The sequence below is a fragment of the Choloepus didactylus genome (assembly GCF_015220235.1).
Source record: "Choloepus didactylus isolate mChoDid1 chromosome 25 unlocalized genomic scaffold, mChoDid1.pri SUPER_25_unloc2, whole genome shotgun sequence".
Classification (NCBI taxonomy): domain Eukaryota; kingdom Metazoa; phylum Chordata; class Mammalia; order Pilosa; family Megalonychidae; genus Choloepus; species Choloepus didactylus.
In genome coordinates, this window is record NW_023637607.1 from 6,017,396 (window position 1) to 6,035,446 (window position 18,051).

Here is an 18,051-nt window from a genome sequence, read left to right on the forward strand (position 1 = left end):
TTTACCCTCCTATTTCCCCTAGTTGAGAAGTGAACTTTATGTCTTCTTAGGACGTTCTTCTGATCTTTGGGTATGGAATATGGGAGAAGAGTCCTCCCTTGGTTTGCCAGGGCTGCTATGATAAATAGCACACCCTGGTTGGCTTATACAAAGGAATTTATTGTCTTATGGTTATTGAGATCAGAAGTCTAAAATAATGTTTCAGTAGACTATGGACTTCTCCTGGAGCCTGTAGCATTCTTGTTCTGGCTTACTGCAGTCCTTGGAGTCCTTTTGCTTCCATCTCTCCATCACATGGCAATCTGACTCCTTTGTCTCCTCCTGTGGCTTTCTCCACCTGACTGTGTCTGAATTTCCTCTGCCATTTAAGGATTCCAGTTACATGGATTAACATTCACCCCTGATTCCATTTGGGCCTATCTAACAGGATCTTTGAAGATCCTATTCACAAATGAGCCCACATCTTAACTCATAGTAACATATTCAAATAACCTATTACAAATGGGTTTACACCCACAGGGACATGGATAAAGTCTCTGTAGGGATACAATCCAATCCCCCACACTCAGTTTATATACAGCTAGCAAGGGGTGGAAATGGGATTTGAACCACCAGCAATATGGTCCCAGTCTGTATTTGTGCCCTAGTGCATCATGCAGCTCTGTTTATTCTCCTTTCTGGTAGAATATGCTATATTTTTATGCTGGCTCTTCATTGCAGCCTCACCAAGCAGAGTGTCCCAGTGGAACAACAGGGAGACAGTGATGAGTCTTCTTGAGCAATAACTTCAGGGTGAATATTCCACCTTGCACAAGCAAAATGAGAAATGCAAAACAAGGCTTTTCTTCCCAAGAACTCAGGCATATGTCTCATTTATAACATGTAGCAGATGCTGGTACCTGCCCACAACCCATAACGCTCAACACCCAATACATTAGTCTGTCTTCCATCTGCCAGCACATGCATTTTGCTATCAAATGGTTTCCTCCCTGGGTTTGGCTCTGTCTTCCTGGAGGCCAGGCTTCAAGTGTCATGGAGTTGATGGAGAATCTACCAACCCATGACTGGAAATTTGTTGATGTATAAATACTCCAGCTCCTTTGCCTGTCATGGGAACTCTGAGGAGCATGCTTTCTGCTGTACCCCAGAATTTCCCAGTGAGATTAAGCTCCAGTAACTTGCTTGATAACACAGCCATTGTTGCAACATCCTTCTCTCTGTCAATTCCACCATTTCAGCTGGTGTTTCCTGGGGTCACCTCCCTGATAAACTGCTGGATCTTGAATTTTTGTTTCAGGGTCTGCATCTGTGGGAGACTAGCTAAGACATTACTAGACTCCCATATTTATGTGATTGCATGTGTGTGTGTGTGTGTGTGTGTGTGTGTGTGTGTGTGGTGTGTGTGTGTTTGTGTGTGTGGTGTGTGTCTGTGTGTGTTTGGTTTTGGGGAATGTCTTGGGAATGTTGCTGTGAGTAGTGTATAGATACAGCAGACATTTGAAGGAAGTTGAAATGGTTAAAACTCCAGACCCTGGAGTCTGAAAGTCCTTGGTTTATATCTCAGTTCTCCTCTTTAGTTATCTTAGACAACCACCTCTCCCCTGCAAACTTTGCTTTTCTTTTTTGTTAAATGGGTGGGGGGAAACCCCTACCTCATGGGGTTGATGCAAAAATTAAATTAAAATTCATTTGCAATGTGCCTAGCACAGTGTCTGGGGTGGGACAACTATTTTTATGGGGAACACTGGGAAACAGCACTTGAGTTTGGGATATTTCATCATTGTAGGGAGAGGGGAGGAGAGACAGAGAAGAGAAGAGAAGAGAAGAGAAGAGAAGAGAAGAGAAGAGAAGAGAAAGGGATGAGATGGAATCTTATTTATTGTGTATAATGAAAGAAGTGAATGAGAGATGGGAGGCAGTGGGGAAAGAAAAAAGAGAGATGGCCTCACACACACCCTACACAGTGACAAAGCAATTAGAGAAATTTCTCATTTTTGAGAAAGATAAAAATTAGAGTTTTACCACACTGCCCTTATCATCCATTGGCAACAGCTCAGCAAAAAAGGCTGTGACATTCTGGCAGCATTGAGCAACTCTGGCCCCACCTTCCCTGTCACACACACTCTTATTGGAAACCCAGGGAAAGAAGAAAATATTCCTGCCTTCAAAACACAGATGCATTTCAGGATGTGGGGCTTCTCTCTGATCCTCTTCTGGGGTGAGTATGAGGCTGAGTAGAGGGCTGAAGGTGGCCTGGACTGTAAATAGGCTATGGGGAGAAGTGAAGGCCATGGCCTGCCCAGCCAAGGGATCATAATTCTAGACTGGACAATGAAAACACCTTCACTGGGAACCTTTGACAAAAATCATTCAACAAATGAATTTCATCTTTCAGTGCACATTTTCTTCATAACTATTCATTTGATACATATTTTGGGTGCACCTACTATGTGTCAGGCACTGCACCAGACCCTAGGGATACAATATTCTCACTCTCACAGGGCTGACATTCTAGAAGGGGTGGGAAGAAAGACAGAAAAGAAGCCACTATCAGTAATTGCAAACATTCACCTGGCACTGTTCTACATTCTTTAAATACACAAATGTATTCAATCCTTACAAAATTTCTATGATATTGCATCATTATTACCCCCATTTTGCAGAGGAGGAAATTGAGGTACAGATTAAATAAGTGGCTCAAGACCATAGCTAGTAAAGGGGTACAGCCAGTCTCTCTGGCTCCAGAGTGTGTACACTTTATGACTATTGCCTCTGAAATAATAAATTAACAGACAAATTTCAAGAAGGGGATAATGCTGGGAAAGAAGTTATCATAGAGTGATTGGAGGCTGTGTAGAAGGGGGATATCAGGGAATTCTTTTCTAAGGAGGACCAAGCAATAAGATGGAGTCCTTGAGTCTGTTCTCTTATCTGTATTTCTTCAGGCATCAGTTTGTCTTCATCTTGTTTCTCTTTCATGTTGTTGGTTTTCTTTATATGTCCTGTATGTTTTGGTTGTCTGCTCAAATTTAAGAATATAAGAATATTAAATCTTAAATTTAGAAATTTAAGGATATAAATATCTTAAACCTTAAATTTAAGAATGGGAGGTGTTTTCTATTGTACAATGCTGTTGTACATTGGGTGTGTTTCTCCTATTTTAAAGAGAAGTACATTGAGTCACAATGGGATTTAATAACTCACCAAAGGCCACACATTCAGAATTTGGTGAAACCAGGTTTTAAACCAAGGCATTTGGACTCCAGAGTATGTTTGTTTAAATATAATGTAGTGTCAACTGACATATAACACACTAAACTCCAAAACAACAAAAGTGTTTATTTGGGGTCTTAGAATCCCAATTCAGAGAGTACAGATTCAGGTAACAACCCAAAGAGTGTCCCATCTTGGCACTTCCAGGCAAGGGTTTATAAAGAAAAAGAAGATAAGTTATTTGTGGTTGGTGGATATTGGAGTGCTCCAATTGTACTTCAAGTTAGATATTTTACTGAGTTCTTTACCTTGTGGTTTGTTTATGGTGTCCAGATATACTTAGGGTTTTGAGGAACAATGTTGCTTGAGGTTTTGCATACTTTGGCAGTTTGCATTATCTGTTTGAAAGTTGCAAAGAGTAATTCCCAGAATGACCTCCCACCTCCATTTTAAATCTCTTAACCATAGTAACTCTACTTGATTTTATTTATTTTCACAGCTCTGTTGCATCTAAAATAATTAATGTGCAAGAGAATTTCAGTTAGTGATAATGAATGGAATTTCTAGGACCCTGGATCTGTGGAACTTGTTGACTGCCAGAATAATTAATAGGAACACATAGGGAGATGGTTTTTAGGTTTGTGGACCCCAAAAGCAGGAACTTTAGGATCTCAGCACTGGTATTAGCCATTATCAGCTTTATTATGCCCTTGAATTTAATCAGCAAAGAGTAGTGATAATGATGGTGATATTGCTGGTGGTGCTGATGAGGACAGTGTTGGTTCTGGTGATGATAATGATTATGATGGTGATCATGATGATGATATGTTGATGGAGAGGAGCTAAGTGTTGAGGTCTTCATGACTATTTAGATGTATTTTAGTAATCACCCTACCCCTCATGAAATTTTAATACTATAAATATATTGGATGTGTGTTTATATATTATATGTATATGTATCTATATTTTATACACAAAACAATAAGATTTTTTCTTTCCCCAAGAAACAAATTTTGCTTCTTTTGGGGGAGATATTGCCCCAGTTGAAAATGTATGGATTAAAGTGTACTTTTTGAAAATCAGCTATTTTTATAATTGAAAAAAATGAACATGAAACAAACAAAAAGCAAAGTGCAGAAAAGGAGGAATGATTGCTGTGAAGATTATATGAAATAAAGTGTTTCCACCCCCCATTGTGTTTTCCACTGAAGCTCAGAAAATCTGTTTCTCTGAGGTCGGGCTAAGAGTAATTTTCCAGGTTGAGCCCCAAGAGCTTTTTATTGGTGCTTCTTTTTTTTTTCTTCACAGGGTGTTGTGGTGTGCTCACAGAACCCACATGGGAGTCAACAACAGGAGGTAAGTTGGCCAAAGAGTATTCATATGATGGATGAGGTGGGAGAATGATTCCTAGGGAGGGATACTCATCTGTCCCAGGAAGCTGAGCCAGAGTTGGAAGTTCTCTTGGAACTAATTGTGGCAGAGCAAAGGTTTACATCCAGGTCTCCATGTTCCCAATCCAGGCTCTTCCTCTTGTAACTTGGACTTGCTGTGTGACCTTAGACAATTTACCTAACCTCTCTGCTCTTCAGTTTCCTCATTTGTGAAATAAAGATAACAATGGTTCATTTCTTACAGGGGGTGCTGTGAGGCTTAAATTAAAAGAGGCAACTTTGTAAGACACCCAACATATGCTAGGAGCTCCATAAATTGTAGCATAGTGGGAACAGGATGGAATTTATGCAAACTACAATTCAGATATGGGGAAAAATGTGGCTTTATTTTCCACAAGCATTGTGATCTTCCATATAAACTCCTAGTGGATAGAGGAGGAAACATATTGTTAGATACTTTTGGTATCTCAGTCTCTAGGCAACTCAGTCTATATTGTATGAAGAGTGAATCTTTCAAATCTTCTCACACTTCCCTTGATCTTTCCAAGATGGCACCTGGGTGTTAGGAAGAGGGACAGTTATGGGCTATTTGATTCAAGAAGTGGGAAGCAGCTAGCCTCTGGATAGGTGTCTGGTCCTTCCTTTCTGGAAGTTTCTGAAGTGACCCACAACTTCTATCTGTTAGGTCCAGAGCCATTCAAGAATCCACACAATGCAGTGAGTCATGGTTTAAGTAGGGAGTTTAAGATTTATTAGAGGAAGAAAGCAGGTGGGAGCCATCAGAAAAGAAAGAAAGGAAAAATGCCTCCAGCCCTCTATCTGAGAGCAGCATTTTTGAAGGAAAAACACACATGGGGAGGGAAGGGTGTTGGGGGAGAAGGGTGCCTGCTGAGTGCTTCCTGTGCCTCAATTGGACAAGTGCCTATCACTTTCTAGGCTGATAGGTTGTTAGGATTCTGGCACATTATTCTTCTTAGAAAAGCAGCTGCATTATCTATCTAGGGAGAGCAGGCCTTTTCAGTTGTTCATCTTTTTGGACATATTTGACTTTGCTTTTATCCACCTTTTGGGGTTGGGGCACCACTGTGGTGGGGACAGCCTTAAACAGCCTTTATTCTTTAGTTTATGGGGCACCTGTTTTCTGTGAGATAAGCAGCAGGGCCCCTGGATCAGACATTCCTTCTATATGTTAGACTCTTTTTTCTGGGGTCTGACATTCCTGCCTTTTATTTTTAATAAAAAATTGATATGGGTTTGGGTAGAATTTTGGGTTAATGCTTTAACTTAGCTCAAAGAAACTTTTGTAGGGAATAGGGATATCGCATTCATCTCTTAGCTGCTTCTAGCTGGACATGGATGGAGTTGGGGTAGAGTTGCTTTGAACTAAGTTCTACCATTATTAGATTTGATGCTTGGATATCTTCTGCTGGAACCAGCTGGTAGTGAGGTTTTTTCAGCAGGAGCAGATTTTCAATTTTTTCATTGTAGCAGGAGTATGTTGTCAGAGTTTTGCTGGTTAGTCACAGCTGCTATTGACCTATTGATAAATTTAAACATTGTAAGAGGCAAGGAGCAAAAAGAAAAATTAATATAAGGATAATTACTGGCTTCATAAGGGGGAGTAGAATAGCTTGTAGAGGCATGGAGAAGAATGAAAGAAAAATTGAGAGAAAGCTTTATTGAATATTGCATAGAAAAGAATGAAAATTTGAAAGTTTTATTGAATATTTCTTACTTACTTAGACTTACTCAGCAATTAAATTTCTCCTTTTTATGAGACATTTTCTTATTTTTAAGAAATGGTATCTTGTGAGCATCTTCTATAAAGTGGGAAGTGGGTGGAGGTTTTTCTTGCAACTGCTTTTTGCTGAGCAAGGGTTAATAAGTTTTAATATTAATTTGGAAGATGCTCTGGACAAACTTAAAGATACAATACAGGCAACAATTAAGACAAACAAGTGACAAGCAGAACACAAACTATGGTAATAAGGGCCATTTTCTATTTTATGGTAAATTCATTAACCACTTAGAAAATGCATTTAGTTTACTATAATTTTAACATTATTATTATTTTGCATATGATGTAATATTGAAGACACATTGTTATATTTATTTGATATACGTGTAGCACTGAATGCTAATGAATGCTCAAGTTTTCCTGAGCTGCATTGGGTGTTAAGTTTATAATACCATACATGCTGCCCCCTCATAAGAGCAGGCCTTAGTGTTAATTACATTTTTAGGCTTCAACCACATCACACTGGCAATTGCAGCTCTGGGAGGTATCTTCTTTGTATAGTTGTAGTGCAGCATCGTTGATCCTCTGGGAAGCAGGACAGTGGGCTCCAGGGTTCCATTGGGCTATTCCATAGCACCCTCTGGCACCATGCAGCAAAGCTAGTCTGGAGGCAATGTTCACTGAAAAGCTTAAGTGATTGAGTCTTTTCTGGCAGCCACAGGCAAAGGTGTCTGTAGTAAAATGTGTTTTCAGTAACAGCATGTGTTCATTTACTTCTGGAGCACGTCCATGTGATGTGGTTGTCACCCTTACAGCTTTAGGGACCACAGAAATGGGTCTTACCAATAACTCTGATGGGGAGAGAGCATGCAGGCACAGTACTAGGAGCTTGGTTTAAACATGCAAGCACTTTAATTAAAATAGAGGTCTAATTTTTCTTTACATTTTTAGTAGGGTTATGTTAGATAATGGGTAGAACATAATTTATATACTTGCCTTGCTTCTTTTTAAAAGTGCTTCTTTGTTGTTGGTGAAGATGAAGCTTTGACTTGTAGCTAACTGCAAGCACTTTCAGAGAATCATTAGAGTAAAATAATGTAACTTACAAGGAAATTTGGCTGTTTTTGTGACAGATAACACTTTAAAAATAACTGAAATTATAACTAGCAGTACTACATTGTTGTTTGATGTTATGCACATCAGTAACCAAAAGAAGGTTAGAAGTTTTTAATTCTTATAACATTGTCTAAATGTTTCTTCTGCAACTTATGTTGCATGAATTTAATCATTTTGCCTTTTACACTGATTATTGAGGAAAATATTTTATAACATTTTACTAAAAAATATAGGTTTAAACTTGTTAGAATATTGCTAAATAATTAAAACACTTCAGTTAATGCATCTTGAAATAGTAATAAACAATTATTGGCAAGGATGAACGGAATGTATAGGTGTTACCTTGTTTCTCTTAAAAAATACAATGATTTAACTTCACATGAATTTTGAAATTCATGAAAGTACTTTGTTTTCTTAGTTTTGTTAAATTTTTTATAGTATATTGGCTCTATGAATATGTTGATTACTATATTACTGAACAAGGGTGCAGTTACAAATAAGCTTTATAATTTTATATAACAATTATTAAATTAGAGTATTTGAGAGGGCTCTGCTGTTTGCCATTTTATGGCTGTTTTTTATGCCCACCTTTTTATGTGCTTTAAGGTAGCTTCCTTGGTAGGTTTGGGACATATTAAGAGGATATGGGTTAAAGCTTTTCCTTTGTGATTACAAGGAGATGTTTTTCTAATTTAATTAATTACTTAGCAAAGTATTCTTTTGGATATATTTATTTGAGGCATGGATAGCTTAGAAAACAAATAATAATTTTATACATTTACAATGTTTTATTTAATATAAAATGAGTAAACATAGTTTTATTTACTGGCTAAGCAGGGCTGTAAAAGGGACTTTGTGCTCATGTTACAAGTTTGTTTGTTACACTTTAAACCTATGGTTTCTATTAGAAAAGGCCTGAGCCTTATCAGGGCTTCATTTAGCCAGTTTGGGTTTCATTAAGTAATCTCCCATTCAAATAAGAGTATAGGGACAGACAAAAATTTAAAAGTAAAGAGTGCCTAATACAAGAATTTAAATAAACATAATAATGTTAACATAAAGTGCAAGAAGTTATTTTGATTAAAGAGACTTTTTGCATCCTACACTGATTACTCAGAAAAACACTTCTACAACATTTTATTAAGAAATAACACCCTAATAATTTAAGGAAACCTTTTCTTAGTAATAACAGCAAGAGACCTTAATGTGAGGAGCTTGCGGTATGGTGTGGAATGTTTATATTTTGTGAATTGTTAGACACATACCCACAACATTGCATATTACTGCTTTTGGTGGTGGTTAAAGTATTTAATGCTATTTTGTTTTATAAAACCACTTTTTTCCTTAAGTTTTGAGATTTTGTTGTTAAGCAGTGTTATTACTAGTTTTTACCATTTTTTTAAAACTTTGACCACAGAAATAATTGTTTTTACAAACTTTTTACAGCTTTCTGTACTTATCTTTTAACCTTGATTACAGAAATAAATTTTTCACTCTGCAAACCTTTTACAACTTTCTGTATTTATCTAAGCTTTATCCCACATTTCTATCCTTCCAGGCTTTCTTTTACATTCCTAAACAATCAGTCATTTGGGACAAAGCTACTTTTCTTTTTCCCTTAATTAGAAAAACATTCTTTATACCTTCTATATAACATGCTATTACCACCAAAATCAAACTTGTTAGAATGATGCTAAATATTCAAAATAAAACATTCTTTGTAGAGAGAGGGAGTTAAAGTTTTCATTATTAGATTTTTTAGTAGAGATATCATTTTATGACACTGGTTTGATAATTTGTACTTCTGCTGATTTTTAAATTGTATTAGTTACTTTTGATGTTCTTTCAGGAATTTTAGGTTTTTGCAAGGACCCTTTTGACTAGGTTCTTTTTGACTTTTTAATTTTGAAAACTGATAGGCTAGCACATTACATTATTGTTATATTTTTAACTGCTTTGGAAGGCATGATATTAAAGCAGAGGTGGAAGTTCTGCATATATTTTTAAACTGTAACTTTTTTTAACATACAGATTTTTTTTTCTTTTCTTGAGACAGTTTGCTATAGCTAGCCATACCACACATAAAGGCCAGCTGGATGCACCTATAGCTTATTAACAATTTTAATGACACTTTCTAAATTTAGACTAATTATTAAAAATAGTTTTTAAGAAAGGTGTAACTGGTATGTTTTAAGAGTTTCCCATGGCTGAACAACAGCACAAGAAATTATAAAGACAGAACACAGGAGTAGGAGCTGTTTAAATGTTACTGGTTTTTTACACAAATGCAAACTGTGCAAACTGCACAAAATTTAAAAGGAGAACTACAAAATCTGGGGTTATGGTTAGTGGGGTTCAAACCCACTGAGTTTGCATGCATGACCCTTGGATTAACTTAATTAGCCTTACTACACCATAGACTAATTGAAACAAAAGAAAGCAAAGTGAGCATAATAAACAAAAAATTACACGCTTACCAAACACAGGGAAAGTCTCAATTGTAAAACTATCTTAATTTAGATGCATTTGGTGTTTGTAGCAGGTGTTTCCATTTGGACTTCTGAGTCCTGGTACTCTAGGAAAAATTTCTGGGTAGCTGAGGGGAGCTCCACATCCCACAAGACATGGATTAGGACATTTGAAAACATGGTTTTAAATAGTTAGGCTTGCCTGATCTCTCATTAAATAGAGAAATAAATTTTCTTTTTGTCAGGGGAGAGGGAAATTTTTAAGTAAGTGACTTGTGGCTTAGAAAATTGTTTTTTATTTTTGGAAACTTTATATCCTTTTTGTTGGAGGAAGTTAAGGGGAATGCGATAAGGCTAGGGCAGCTGCACAGTAGGAGGTCATTCACACATTGAAGCAGCTCACTGGGATGTAAATTTAGTGTTTGTAAATCAGAGGCTAAACATTGTTAAGGATGGGGTAGGTTTGTTGATAGTAAAACAGAGAGTAAAAAGAAGAGTTCTTTCCTTATTCATTTATCCTCCGGTTACACCAGGTGTGCACACTCCGGGTTTGTGCTGCACTCTCCTGCCTGGGAGAGGCAGGCTGGAGTGGGAGACAGGGGGAGGGGTGCACAGGCAGTGAGCGGGCTGCACACGGGTGGGGTGAGGAAAGGAGGGGGCGGCAGCGATGGCACAAGAAGTGGGGGAAGGGGTTAACGGCCAGGGGAGGGGAGCAGAAGGGGTTAGAGAAGAGTTACAAGGGGGATGATTTGCAGGGTAAAAGAAGAGAAGCTGCTTAAAGTCTTTTCAGGGTTAACTTTTGTAGAGAGGAAAGTGGAAGACTTAGAAGAATTTTTTTGTGAAGGAGGAGGATTTGGTAGGAGATGACAGAGTGGCCCAAGAATAGCTGGGACCAAACAGTTCAGAAAGCTTAAGATTAAAAGCTACAGACCACTTGTTGTTGTGCTGAATAAAATTATTAAGTTCAGTGAGAATTTGCCAATTGAAAGTGTCATTTTCTGGCTAATGTTTTTATTGTTCTAAAGGATACTGCAGCCAAATCGTATTGGATCTACTTCCCCTTTTAATTGAAGTTTAAATATCTGAGGGTGGAGGAAATTTAGCTTTGGAGCTATTGAAAAGTGACTATATATTACCTATGATTATCTAGGAAATTTGACAGGCTTGTGATTTGTTAGGGAACTTTTGCTTGTCAGAGGCTTACAGAGATCACCCATGAGAGATATTCATGGTTTCCTGCTCCTTTAGATACTTATGATTTCCCTGGACGAGGCTGACATGAATTGGGGCCATGCTCATCAGAGGCTTATGGAGATCACCCGTGGGGGGGGGGGACACAGTTCCCTGCTCCTATAGAGGCTTACAGAGACCACCCAAAACATTGCTCAAATGAGACTAACGGCCCAGACCCATACAACCCAGTTGCAACAACAAAGCAGGGATCCCCGGTTTGTCATTGGGGGTCAGGAAATGCGTGCAGTCTTTTGCCCAAGGCATCCCACAGGTTACTTTGACTGCTGCAATGGGGAAAGATGCTCATGGAGCATTGGGGAGTTTTGACTGAATGCTCAGGTTTCCTAGGCTTATGAAGCTGGGTGCCACGTTAAAGCAGCCTGAGGCATCACCTTCAGGTGGGCTGGGATGTCCATGGGACATCAAACAAAACTCCTGAAGGGGGATCTGGGCAGAAAGACATCACTTACCTACCTAGGGCTGAATTGATTGTAGATGTTTGAGCGCTGTGAGGGTGAGCCGGCATTGCGTCAAGGTGGTCTGAGTTGATGGACTCAAGCTGCTGAATGCATGGAAACCTGAATGGCTGTGTAATTCAGAGAACGTAGTTGACTGGGAGGCTGCCCCATTGTCCTGAGGGGCCAGGAAACTTCAACCTTAGCCAAACCTCCATTCTGGGTCTTTGGCACCAAATGTTAGGTCCAGAGCCATTCAAGAATCCACACAATGCAGGGAGTCATGGTTTAAGTAGAGAGTTTAAGGTTTATTAGAGGAAGAAAGCAGAAGAAAGCAGGTGCGAGCCATCAGAAAAGAAAGAAAGGAAAAATGCCTCCAGCCCTCTATCTGAGAGCAGCATTTTTGAAGGAAAAACACACATGGGGAGGGAAGGGTGTTGGGGGAGAAGGGTGCCTGCTGAGTGCTTCCTGTGCCTCGATTGCACAAGTGCCTATCACTTTCTAGGCTGATAGGTTGTTAGGATTCTGGCACATTATTCTTCTTAGAAAAGCAGCTGCATTATCTATCTAGGGAGAGCAGGCCTTTTCAGTTGTTCATCTTTTTGGACATATCTGACCTTGCTTTTACCCACCTTTTGGGGTTGGGGGGCCACTGTGGTGGGGACAGCCTTAAACAGCCTTCATTCTTTAGTTTATGGGGTGCCTGTTTTCTGTGAGATAAGCAGCAGGGCCCCTGGATCAGACATTCCTTGTATATGTTAGACCCTTTTTTCTGGGGTCTGACACTAGCCATGAGGTGAGGTTGCAGGGCTGGGAGAATCCTGATGGGTCTCCCTCACCTCATGCCCCTCTCTACTGTCCTTCCTGTAGGATAGACATTTCTTTGATATCATATCCTGAGTCCTCTCTATCCTACAGTGGAATGAAAACTCTGTGTCACAGTCACCAAACCTGGCTCTTGAAATGTTAAATGAAATGGCTCTCAATGCTTTAAATCATCTTTGTCTTTTTCACAAGGCTTTGGCCTTCTCTCCTGGGTTTTGTTGCTTTCAGCTCCTGGCTTCAGTGGCTCTCTCAGCAACTCGTGGGCTTTCCTCTAAACTTCTATAGGTATTTCTCTCTCTGACCTCTATGGCTTTACTTCTTTTTATCCTCATAAACGATTCCTGTAAAGGATAAAGACCCACATTGAATTTGGTAGGTCACGTCTCAGTTGAAACAACCTAACCAAATGGTCCCACCCACAAGAGGTCTGTCCCCACAAGATTGGATTTTAAAAACTTGGTCATTTCTGGGTTGTATAACAGCTGCAAATCAGCATGCATTTATTACACTCAATAAAAAGTTACAGAAATTCACATATACTTTGATGTAAGAGTGTCAACTTTGGCACAAGTCTTCATCCAGACATGTATCCCAAAGAGAGAGTCGTTCAATGCACACAACTTTCTCTATATACTCAAAGGTGCACATTTTAGCACTATACTGATAAAAACTGGGAAGAAAGTAAACATCTATCACTAGGAAGTTGGTTGGATAAATTGCATTTTTTTTAGCATAATCCTAGCAACTCTAACAGATAACCCCAACACTGTCAGTGTTTGTCTTATTTTCCTAAGGCTGCTGTAGCAAATTCTCAAAATTAGGTGGCTTAAAACAACACAATTTTATTGTCTCGCAGTTCTGGAGGCTAGAGGTCTGAAATCAAAGAGGCAGTAGGATTATTCTCCCTTTGGACCCTGTATGGGAGAAGATTTCCTGGCTTCTTCTAGCATCTGTTGTTTGCAGAAAGTCCTTGTCATTCACTGGCTTGTAGAGGTATCACTCCATCCCTGCCACCTCCATTTTCATATGACCTTCTCCTCTCTGTCTGTCTGCATCCAATTTTCCCCTTCTTACAATGACATTGATCATATTGGGGGGTTAGAGTCCACCCTAACCCAGTTTAGTGTTATTTTAACTAATCCCATCTTCAAAACCCTATTTCCAAATAGGGTCACATTCACAGAACTGGGTTTAGGACATGAAGATATCATATTTGGGGGACACAATTAAACTCAAAAAAGTAGCTCAATAAATAGAATTTTAGTTCTTATCCATTTATGATTTCAATGCAGATGTTTCTGGCCAGTAGGTGGATTTCCTCCATGTGGTAACTCAGGGACCCAGGCTCCTTCTCTCTTGGGGTTCATCTGTACTGCTGTTTCATAGTCTTCTGCAGACAATGGAGAAGGCATATCTGCTTTATAGAACCTCAGGCCTGACAGTGACACATATACTGGCCATTCCCAGTCACATGGCCATACCTGGATGCAAGGGGACCTGAAAAGCAAAGTCACCGATGGGACAGGTGCCTTCTAGTTACAATTCCACACAAGGGAAAGGGGAATATTGACTTTTTGTGTGTTCTTTCACTAGTTAGCTATCTCTGACACAATTGTAGTTCATGGATGCAATGGAATACTATCTCTGACACAATTGTAGTCCATGGATACAATGGAATACTATGTAGCTGTCAAAAAGCACCTTTTGGGTCTATATGTACTGACTTGGAAAGATGTCCTAGACACATATTTTTCTTAACTTTTTCTTAGAGGAATTTTTTTCTCTTTTCCTTATTAGAGAAGTTGCAGATTTACATGATAATCTCTAGAAATCTTTAAACTTTCAAAAGTAATGAAAATAGTGCATTAAACCCTAAATTTATCCATCATCCTGCTCCAACACTTGACAAGTTTTGCTGCCCTTGTTTTGCAAGATATATTATTAAGCAGGCCAACATAATTTTCTGCGGTGAGAATATTATAGATCTGAGCTGCTCAATTCCATAGCCACTGATGATATTGGCTGTTGAGAAGTTGGCTTATGGCTCGTATGACTGAGGAACTGTTTAATTTTATTCAGTTTTAATATATTTAGGTGTAAATAGCCATATATGACTGGTAGCTAAAATATTAGACAATGTAGAAGAAAGTGTATATTTCATGATCCCATTTATGTTAAGAAAACTGTGTGAATTTGTAAATCTGTTCATATTTAATAATAAATTTACATGATTGAATATGAGTAGAATCTAGCTTTGACAGATTCTAAGGTTTTGACAGTCATTACCCCTGAATATTAGGATAATTGAGGGGACACATTCATGTTTTTAAAAAAGCAGTTTTATAAGGATATGTTCACATACCATACAATGCATCCAATGGATTTTAGTATAATTACAGAGTTGTGCATTCATCAATACAATCAATTTTAGACAATTTTCATTACTCCAAAAATTAAAACTCTATACCCCTTAGAAAACACCACTTAATTCATTTATCTTCCCCAGCCCTATATAACCACTAATCTAATTCTGTCTCTATATGTTTATTTACATTTACATTTTATATAAATGGAATCATACCTCATATAGTACTTTGTGTCCAGTTTCTTCCCTTAGAATATTTTTTTTTCTTTTTTAAAAAATTATTTTTTTCATTGGAAAGGGTGTAGGTTTACAGAAAAGTGATGTAAAAAATGCAATGTTCCCTTATACCCTCTATTGTTGACAGTTTGTATTAGTGTGGTAACTTTGCTACAATTAATGAAAGAATATTAAAATATTATTGTTAACTGTGGTCCATAGCTTACATTAGGTTTATTTTTCCACATATACCATGCTATTATTAACAACTTGTAATAGTTTTATTCCTTTGTTATAATTCATGGAAGAACATTCTTATATTTGTACTATTAGCCACAGTCCATCATCCACAAAAGAGTACACCATGTTATACAGCCCCATGCTTTATCTTCTAACTTCCCTTCTAGTAACATACACAACCTCAAACTTGCCCTTACAACCACATTCACCAACACAATTCACTGCTGTTAATTACACTGGCAATAATGTTCTACCTTCACCATCATCCATTTCCAAACATTTATGATCAACTTAAACAGAAATTCTGCACAAATAAAGCATCAGCTCCCCTTTCTCTACCCCCATTCTATCTGCTGGTAACCTATATTCTAGATTAATCTCTAAGTTTGCTTGTAATTAGTTCATATTAGAGAGATCATATAGTATTTTCCTTAAGTGTCTGACTTATTTCACTCATAACATCCTCAAGGTTCATCCATATTGCCACATGCATCAGGACTTCATTCCTTTTATGTAGCTGAATGGTATTCCATCATGTGTTATATACTACATTTTATTTATTGAGTATTGGTTGATGGACACTTGGGTTGCTTCCACATTTGGCAATTGTGAACAATGCTGCCATGAACATCAGTGTGCAAATGTCTGTTCATGTCCTTGCTTTCAGTTCTTCTGGGTATATACTGAGCAATGGGATTGCTGGATCACATGACAATTCTACACTTAACTTCCTGAGGAACTGCCAGACTGTCTTCTACCATGACTGCACCATTTTACATTTCCACCAGCAGTGAATGAGTTCCTATTACTCCACATCCTCTCAAAAACAGTAGTTTTCTGTTTTTTAATAAAAATAGAGGCCATTCTAGTAGGAGTGAAATGATATCTCATTGTGGCTTTAATTTGCATTTCCTCAATAGCTAGGGATGTTAATGACCTTTTTATGTGCCTTTTAGTCATTTGTATTTCCTCTTTTGAAAAAATGTCTATTCAAATCATTTGCCCATTTTTAAATGGGGTTTTTTGCCTTTTCATGGTTGAGTTGTAGATTTCTTTATCTATTATGAATATTAAACTGTTATCAGATATGTGTATTCCAAGTATTTTCTCCCATTTTGTAGGTTGTTTTTTCACTTTCTTGATAAAGTCCTTTGAAACACAAAAGTTTTAATTTTGAGGAGGTCCCATTCATCTGTTTCTTCTTTCATTGCTTGTGCTTTTAGTGTAAAGTATAAGAAACCATTGCCTACCACATATTCTTGAAGATGCTTCTCTACATTTCTTCTAGGAGTTTTATGGTCTTGGTTCTTATATTTAGGTCTTCGATCCATTTTGAGTTAATTTTTGTATAATTTGTTGAAAAGAGTATTCTGTCCCAGTTGATCTGACTTGGTGGCCTTGATGACTATCTCTTGGCTGCTGATATGAGGGCCTCTTTGTGAAATTCCAATTTGATTCCTTTGGTAAACAGATCTATCTTTATGCTAGTACCATACTGTTTTGACCACTGTAGCTTTGTAATATGTTTTAAAGCCAGGAAATTTGAGTCCCTCAACTTCACTCCTCCTTTTCAAGATATTCTTGGCTATTTTTGGGCCCATACCCTTCCAAATAAGTTTGTTAATTGACTTTTACATTTATGAAAAGTAGGCTGTTGGAATTTTGACTGGGATGGTGTTGAGTACATAAATCAATTTGGGTAGAATTGACACCTTAATGATATTTAGTCTTCCAAACTAGGAACACAAAATGTCCTTTCATTTATTTAGGTCTTCTTTGATTTCTCCTGGCAATGTTTTGTAGTTTTCAGTGTACATATCTTTCCATCCTTGGTTCAATTTATCCTAGATATTTGATTCTTTAATTGTTATTGTAAATGGAATTTTTTTCTTGATTTCCTCATCAGACTGCTTCTTATTATTGTATAGAGTCACAACTGATGTTTGCATGTTGGTCTTGTATCCCGCCACTTTGCTGAACTCGTTTATTTTCTATAGTAGCTTAGTGGTATATTTTTCAGGGCTTTCTATATATATGATCATGTCACCTGTAAATAGTGAAAGTTTTACTTCTTCCTTTCCAATTTGGATGACTTTTATTTCTTTTTCTTGCCTAATTGCTCTAGCCCGAACTTCCAGCACAATGTTGAATACAGCGGTGAGAGATGGCGTCATTGTCTTGTTCCAGATTTTAGAGGGCTGTCTTTCTGTCCTTCACCATTGAGGATGATTTTAGCTATGTGTTGTTTGTATATGTCCTTTATAATGTTGAAGAAGTTTCCTTCAATTCCTATCTTGCAATGTAATTTTATCTAGAAAGGATGCTGGATTTCTGCATCAATCAAGATTATCATGTGGTTTTCCCTTTTGATTTGTTTTTGTGGTGTATGACATTAATTGAATTTATTGTGTTAAGCCACCCTTGCATGCCTGGGATAAAACCCATTTGGCCATAGTGTATAATTATTTTAAGGTGCTGTTAGATTTGATTTGCAAGTATTTTGTTGAGGATTTTTGTGTCTGTACTCAATAGATTAATTGGTCTGTAATTTTAGTTTCTTGTATTTTTTCTGGCTTTCATATTAGGATGATGTTGGCCTCATAGAATGAGTTATGTAGTATTCCCTCCTCTTCAATTTTTTGAAGGGTTTGAGCAGGACTGGTGTCAATTCTTCTTGGAATGATTGGTAGGATTCACCAGTGAAGCCATCTGGTCCTAGGCTTTTCTTTGTTGATAGGATTTTTATGATTGATTCAACCTCTTTAGTTTACTAATTGGTCTGTTGAAGTTT

At 37.8% G+C, this 18,051-nt stretch overlaps 1 protein-coding gene across 10 annotated transcripts in view; it reads left to right on the plus strand.

Moving 5' to 3' along the window:
- Nucleotides 1–2,111: 2,111 nt before the first annotated feature.
- Nucleotides 2,112–18,051, plus strand: part of LOC119525629 (adhesion G protein-coupled receptor E1-like) — a 246,041-nt gene continuing 230,101 nt past the window's right edge. For all 10 annotated transcript variants that reach the window (XM_037824432.1, XM_037824436.1, XM_037824437.1 and 7 more), the window contains exons 1-2: nucleotides 2,112–2,218; nucleotides 4,522–4,569. In XM_037824432.1, the coding sequence (XP_037680360.1) occupies nucleotides 2,176–2,218; nucleotides 4,522–4,569 (91 nt within the window). In that variant the 5' untranslated portion in view covers nucleotides 2,112–2,175. The remainder of the gene's footprint in view (nucleotides 2,219–4,521; nucleotides 4,570–18,051) is intronic.